The sequence below is a fragment of the Sander lucioperca genome, chromosome 18 (genome assembly GCF_008315115.2).
Source record: "Sander lucioperca isolate FBNREF2018 chromosome 18, SLUC_FBN_1.2, whole genome shotgun sequence".
Taxonomy (NCBI): domain Eukaryota; kingdom Metazoa; phylum Chordata; class Actinopteri; order Perciformes; family Percidae; genus Sander; species Sander lucioperca.
In genome coordinates, this window is record NC_050190.1 from 8,835,009 (window position 1) to 8,842,856 (window position 7,848).

The 7,848-nt window shown below is 43.3% G+C and overlaps 1 protein-coding gene across 1 annotated transcript in view; it reads right to left on the minus strand.

Annotated features, from left to right (window-relative positions):
- Positions 1-850: 850 nt before the first annotated feature.
- sptbn5 (spectrin, beta, non-erythrocytic 5) overlaps positions 851-7,848 on the minus strand; it is a 137,427-nt gene continuing 130,429 nt past the window's right edge. Inside the window, exons 76-77 of the mRNA XM_035994943.1 lie at positions 3,725-3,918; positions 851-1,377 (exon numbers count right to left, since the gene is read on the minus strand). Of these exons, the coding sequence (XP_035850836.1) occupies positions 1,241-1,377; positions 3,725-3,918 (331 nt within the window). The 3' untranslated portion in view covers positions 851-1,240. The remainder of the gene's footprint in view (positions 1,378-3,724; positions 3,919-7,848) is intronic.

A 7,848-nucleotide genomic window follows, 5' to 3' on the forward strand; every position in this document is an offset into this window, starting at 1 on the left:
AATACATAAACAAATTCTCATCAGAGGGGAAGAAAATATTAAAGGGTAATTGTTTTTGTGTCTAAGTGACTGATGGGAACAACTATTTTTGAAATTGGTCCAGTATTAAGCAAGAAACAAGCTGCAAAGTAACGTTAAACCGTCCGTTTAGTGGACCTAAAAGTTCTGTTTTTGCCGCTGACAGACTCAGATTATTGATAAGTGTCTGACAACATTATGAAATGATCCCTACAGAGATAGACTTTTTAGTTAAAGAGTAAGATCCTTTTAGTTTAACATGAAACAGCCCCAAAATCACCATCACCAAACTCACCAGACTCCATGTAAATAATCAGGACTTTTATCATCGTAAAACACACTTCATTCAAAGTCGACAGAAACAAAATCAAAAGCCGTCTTGGTTCATCTTTCCACTGTTCCAACAATCACCACTCTGGTTTGGTTGAAATAAACCCTTAATTCACCCATTTACATGTGGAAATATGCTGGCTCTATACACGCTAAAAGTACTGATTATTTACATGGAGTCTGGTGGAAATATGCTGGCTCTATACACGCTAAAAGTCCTGATTATTTACATGGAGTCTGGTGGAAATATGCTGGCTCTATACACGCTAAAAGTCCTGATTATTTACATGGAGTCTGGTGTAGTTTGGTGATGGTGATTTTGGGGCTGTTTCATGTTAAACTAAAAGGATCTTACTCTTTAACTAAAAGGTCTATCTCTGTAGGGATCCTTTCATAATGTTGTCAGACACTTATCATAATTCAGACACTTATTCTGAGTCTGTCAGCAGCAACAACAGAACTTTTAAATGATGCTAAATGATGCTGAACATTTGTCCTGTTGGGTTACATTACAGCCCGGTTTATGGTTGCCAGTTACAGCGTTCTCGCTCAATACTGGACCAATTTCAAATATTTTTTATTAAAGAATTTATTAGAGAATTGTATAATCACATTTTTTCAGTCCCTGGGTTGTTTATTTTCTGTGAGGCACTTAAATAAAAGCACTTTATACGTAAGATTATTTTCATTTGGCATTCGATAACACCTCATCTAGTGTCAAGGCCGGAAATTGTACCCCGATTCTGGGGGGTGAAACCTTATTATTTCAATATTAGCATCTTTGTCATGGCACCATTTGGCTTCCCAGAATGAAGAAAAGTGACTGGATGGATTGATTGAGTCGATAAAGCTTTACTTCTTAGTTAGTAAACTAAAGTCAACTTGACAAGCTTTACTTCTTGGGGAAAATCTTCCTGAAGATGCTCCGTCTTGACTTGCCCGTGTTGTCGTCTGTAAGCTGGGGGGTCACAGTGGGGGGGTCCTGGGTGTCAGGGGGAGGAGGAGGCTGCTTTTGTCGGCTCTTTGCATCTGCAGTGCAATAAATAACAGAGTCATTCACACGCTCACTGATAACTTGGGCCCAATCGGAATCTACAGATGCAAAATTCTGCAGAATTTCCCGCATATTTAACAATAAAACTTATAACACAAAAACGGTCTAACCAGAGGCAGAGCCAGACGTTGTAAACATTCAGGGCTCAGCCCAAATCTAGGAGGGCATGCTCCATAAAAAACAGGCAAAAAATGTCTATGTTACAATTTTTAAGTTACATGATGTAGGGTAGGAATTTGGCGTAACAGCATTACTGATCTTGAAACCTATTTTCAGTAGAGTTCACAGAGTCATTGGAGATCTTTCACCAGTAACAGAACTTTTGCTCTGTTATTTGCCGGTCCAGTCAGAGAGACTGAGGGGAAATGACAGTAAGTTGAAGTTATTTTAAAACCCTCAAAGATTCGGGGCTTTTGAGAAAACATTGGGGGCTGGACCGACAGAAGCTCCGCCCCTGGGTCTAACTTGTGTCTGTATTTCACTGGAAAGGATTTCAACAGAGGGGGGTCCAACAGTCTGTCGCTCAAGACACATAAGAGACTCGCTGCACTTTGAGACACCGTGGAGAGTGTCGGAGAAACAACATCGACGGGACGCAATGCTGCGTTCAATTGCACCCCGAGAAACTCAAGGGAACCTTTCTTGCACCCGGTGCAGCGCAGCGCAAAGCCCGACACAAGTGTCTTTGTTAGTTTAAGACCGACGCAGTTGTCAGTTTCCCGTCCAGCACCCATGTCTTTTAAATAACAAATGCACCTGTTCCCATCTGTGACCCATGGGCGTGCTGGTCTTACAGGGAGGTGTGTTCAGGTGCATTCTGGGCGTGCTGGTCTTACAGGGAGGTGTGTTCAGGTGCATTCTGGGCGTGCTGGTCTTACAGGGAGGTGTGTTCAGGTGCATTCTGGGCGTGCTGGTCTTACAGGGAGGTGTGTTCAGGTGCATTCTGGGCGTGCTGGTCTTACAGGGAGGTGTGTTCAGGTGCATTCTGGGAGTATTGCTATCTTGAGGCAGCGGGAAGTGATTGCGCCATTGACCAACAAAAACCTGGTCTAAAGTCAATAACGCAGCATTTCATTGTTATTTTAACAGAGCATTAGTAAAATGCTCCTAGGCTCGTGCACACTATGCTTGTTACACACACAGGGACGCACAGCAGCACACACACATGCAGAAGATTAAAAATAAAAATATTACGGTGCAAATCCTCCATCATAACAGCAATGCTCCAAGGTCCAAACGCACCTGGCTTTTAAAGGGAATGGGAGATGATCTCTGATTGGTTGATTACATGTTACGCCCAAAACACCCCTCTGATTAATGAAGACACTAAGTACAACCCTTTAGAACCATGCACCCGGCACACGGACCCTTTTCTCCGCCGTCAAACTAGCAAAAGTGGATTTGGACACGCCCTAAACACGCCTGCACCAGGACCTTCACGCCATGCGCTTAGATTGTTAAAATAGGGCTGAAGATGTTGTAAAGTTCCCTTCTGCCATGTAGTGGTCTTCTTTTTGTTGTTCAGCAGACTGGTGAAATAAGTCATTGTTGTTACATTTTAAATAATTCATTTAATTTGGACCATATTGCTGTTGTTGATAGTTCTTTAATGTCTGTCGTTTTGTGTTCTTCAATTTTTTTTTAAAAGGACCAATGTGTGGGAATTTCTACCATCTAGCGTTGAGATCATATATCATCAACTCTCTCTCTCCACGCAGTTCAGAGTACGTATTACAGCTATGGTAGTCTTCACGCTTCAAAAAGACGGTCTCTTGCTCTTTTCAATCTCCTTTTTCTTTTTCTGGGCGAAGAAGAAGAAGACTCCTGTTCCTGAAATTTGGATTTTGAATACGTGTGGTCCTCCATGTTTCCTTCTTCTAACTTGCCGGGGACGGGAAGCTACGATACCGTTAGCAGCAGCTGTTAGTTTATCATGTGACAGAGAAAACACACACACACACACACACACACTAAGGTGGAGCAGTATGTCCTGTATGTCTCTTACCAGCTAACGTATTTCTAGATGCAGCATTAATATGGAGCGTCTACTCCAGTTCATGCAAACACAAATGTAAAATTTCAAGCCAATAGGAATACTGTGAATTGATGGTGGAGGTAAATATTCATGAAAAAGGACAAGTTTGTGAACGGGCAACACAGATTTAGATAATGAACAACTAAACACGTTACACACTGGGACTTAAAATATCAAGGCACCATTTTAAAGTTTAGTTTTAGCACCGGTATCAGAAAAAGAACCAAAAGATACCCAACCCTAGTTGTTAGCATTAAACAACATGCTAACATGCGGTGTGGACTCACCTGTGCTGCTCTCCCCTTCCTCAGGGTAGCTGTGTTTGTCGTAGTACGTGTGGGGCGGTTTGGGAGGAGGCTGCCCCTCTGTGGACGATTGTCTCTCCAGGCTCTCAGCTCTCTTGTTGAGCGGTCTGGTCGAAGCCGAATCATCTGGAGCCTCGGCCAACTTCTCCAAACTCAGGTTGACCGATGACGCTCTCCTGAACAAAGACAGGCTAATGTTAATTTAAGGGAACTAATTGTGTACAAAGATTTATAGTCTGATGGTTCCCATCCACTGTGAGGTTATTTATTTTATGACGGTAGGGGTCAGCCTGTTTCCCAGCGTTTCCCCTGACAAACAAAGAAAAAGGAAACGGACTCCATCCTCCGACAACCCCGATGGCTGCACCATAAGGGCTCCTGCACGCTGGCTGCGTGGCGTGAGCGTGTCAGCTGCGTGGCAGGTCCATTTTTATTTCGGCTCCCATGTTAACAGGTTAGAGCGTGCACACTGCCTGTGTGACACGCACGTCTCAGGAAAACGCGTGCATGCTAGAAATATGGCCAATGCCTATTTTCCACGCGACACGCAAGCGTGTTGGAAGCGTTTCCAGGCAAAATAGAATACGAAAAGATGTTTATATGTCATTTTGACACAAATACATATTAATAAATGACATGTTGATGTTTGAAAGTCTCGAGGTTTTGACATAAATGCAGATATAAATGTGACTAAAAATAATAATAATAAATAATTATCGATTTTCAAACATTGCACCTGTCAAGGAAAGAAATATTCTGGAGCCTATTTTGCCATCAATACTGCCGACGTTGTCTTTGCTGTAATCAAACCAGTATATATTTATGTTTAACATGAAGTATAAGTAGGAGAACAAGCTATTATTTCATTTTATCAATGGGAAACATACATGTACATGTGTACAGACGAGGCTAGCAGCAGCAGCGCCGCGTCAGACACGTTTCTGGTGTGAAAAGACAGAGAAAACGCCACGCAACAGAAACGCCACGCTCACGCCACGCAGCCAGTGTGCAGAAGGCCTGACAAACAGAAAAAGGAAACGGACTCCATCCTCTGACTGCACTCTGACTATGGCTGCACCATAACCTTGCTCTGCAGTCAGTCCCTCCAGAAAAACGCGATTGTGCGATCGCATAATTCAATACATAATGCACATATATCTAAGTAGAAAGTTGAAAAATGTTGAGTTTACTTCACACAAGAGCAGCCATTTTTCCCTGTTGCCATGGGAACGTTATGAAGTGACGTAATTACGCGACGTGAACATCATCGAAAAGCTGCAAACCCCGCGATGAAGCCACGATGAAACCACAGTTTTTGCAAGTTCCCGCAATTTCATCGCATAAAATTGCATAAATATCCCGCATATTCCAACGCATTTTTTAAGAAAACGTGCCGCATATTCCAGGATTTTTGTCCGCAACAATCACAAAAAAACTGTCGGGAAGGACTGTGCAGTGCTGTATACTTCATCTCAACACTGCAGACTACACCAGATGTAATTGATCCCATGACTGTGCCACCGTGTGTTTTTCTCTCCTGATGTCCTCAGGGGTCAAATCTGACCCATTTTCAAAAAGTTTCTATATCAGAAATTTGGGTTTCCTTCAACCAAATTGTCAAAAGAAATAATGTTAATGGTTCCCTACAACGCTCCTCATGAGTTAAATAACTGAGCAGTTCACTACTTTCATTGAATTTGGGTGTTTTATTTAATTTTATCGCATTTGAAGACATTTTTTTTTTATTAAAGAACACTGAAAGAATTGAAAGAAATTTAGGGGAAAAAAACAACAAAAACGTCCAAAAAACCTGCAGAAAAAAATCGACAAAGACAATGGAAAAAGTGACAAAGAACTTGAAAAGTGAGAAAAAAAATATTGAAGAAAACTTCAAAAACTTGGTCAAAACAACAACAAAAATGTCCAAAAAAATCGACAAAGAAATTCAAGAAAAGTGACAAAAGTGTCTGGAGGTTTTAACTTTAAAGTGCCCATATTATGAAAAAAAAAATCACTTTTCTGGGATTTGGGGAGTTATTTTGTGTCTCTGGTGCTTCCACACGCATACAAACTTTGATAAAAAACATCCATGCTGTTTAGAGTGAGATACGGTTTCTGAATGTGTCCTGCCTTCAGTCTCTGGGTGAGCTGGTCAACATCTGCACGGCTTTCTACGTCACTAGCTGAGACGAGGAGGCTAACCGTTACTGGCAATTTCCACTGGATGCGGAACGGCTGCGGAAGGTCTCCGGAACGTCGACGGAGTCATTAGGTTTCCATTAAAGTCAGTGTGTATATTTCCACTGACTGCAGAACGTCTGCGTCCCGACTCCGTCCCAGCTCCGGCGGTCCCAGCCCTCCGGAGCAGACGTTCTGCATCCTGTGGAAATCCACGGTTAGCATGCTAGCTCATTCTGAATGACAAAACACTGCTACAACACACACTAGTTCACCATAATCTACAAAAGAACTACTTCCATGTCCCTGTTCTGCAGGTATTCCACAAAGTTGGAAGTGTGCCCTCGTTTAGAAGAAGTCTCCCAGCTAATCCTGCCTTGTACTACTGAAGTTGGAGAAACAGCTAGCTAGCTCATGTAGTCCTTACCTAGCTACTGATCATGTGATCTTACCTAGCTACTGAGCATGTGGTCTTACCTAGCTACTGAGCACGTGATCTTACCTAGCTACTGAACACAGGGTGAAAAGAGGAGCTGCAGCAATATGCAGTACAACATAAATATGGTGTTTTCTGAAAATTAAACAACCTCAAATTACAATTATGAACCTGAAAATGAGCATAATATAACTTTAAATTTTGACCGAGAAAAACTAAAAGTTGAATGGTCTACGGGAAGACAACACAAGGGTTAAAGAAGTAATTGTGCTGGCAGGGAGTTTCATTTCTCAGGCTTCTCAGCCGCCTCAGACTCCCCACAGTGCTCAGTGTGAACAGGTGACATGTGAAAGGCAAATTACCTGACGCAGTTTGATGAAAACCACTTTAGTCTGGAACTCCGTCAAACACTTCAGCGACTGACTGACGTCCGGTGTGACGCAAATGCTTTGGTATCCGTGTTCAGTTCAGAAAGTCATTATGAGAAATTAAACTCTTTAAATGAAAGCAGGAGTGATGACAGACAGGACAAAATATTGATGACTCAAACTTCAAAACTTTTAAAATACTGACAAAATCACATTCGCAGCACAGTGTATAAGACTGTCAAGCACTTAAGTTGGCAGGGAATTCAGATATTTCCTAATACAAATTATTGAGTTGATTTTATCCATCCATCCATCTTCGTCCGCTTATCCGGTGTCGGGTCTCGGGGGCCGCATCTCCAGCAGGGGACCCCAAACTTCTCTTTCCCGAGCCACATTAACCAGCTCCGACTGGGGGATCCCGAGGCGTTCCCAGGTCAGGTTGGAGATATAATCCCTCCACCTAGTCCTGGGTCTTCCCCGAGGCCTCCTCCCAGCTGGACGTGCCTGGAACACCTCCCTAGGGAGGCGCCCAGGGGGCATCCTTACCAGATGCCCGAACCACCTCAACTGGCTCCTTTCGACGCGAAGGAGCAGCGGCTCTACTCCGAGCTCCTCACGGATGACTGAGATTTTCACCCTATCTCTAACTGTACGTCCACACCGCCGCCGACTTGATCTTCTAAAGATACAGGAAGTCATTCATTTTCAATGGAAGCTGCTTCTCTCAGCTGCAAGGAGCGGCTTTATCTGTCGGCGTCACGTTTTGGGGCGTTTTGAGCGACCAGAGCGTCAATCACAAAGTTGAAAGTAGGTCAACTTTATGGTAATGAGCTATGACGCGGTTCAGCTGCAAGCAACGGCAACCAATCAGAATATAGACGTCCTTCACACTGGCTGATTCCGGAGAAACATACGATGTAAACTTTGGTTCCTACCAAAACATTAGTTCAGAGAAAAAGGAGGAGAAGCTCATCATGGCCGTTGCTGGGTTCCCTATCATTTATGATATTTGCGTATAGGGACCAGTTAACGTTACCTGCCGGTCACATGGTCTCTAAACAGTCCGCTCACGGTGAAGTCCTGCACGGATCAACAGCTGGCGGCTGCTCGCTCTGCCTGCACGC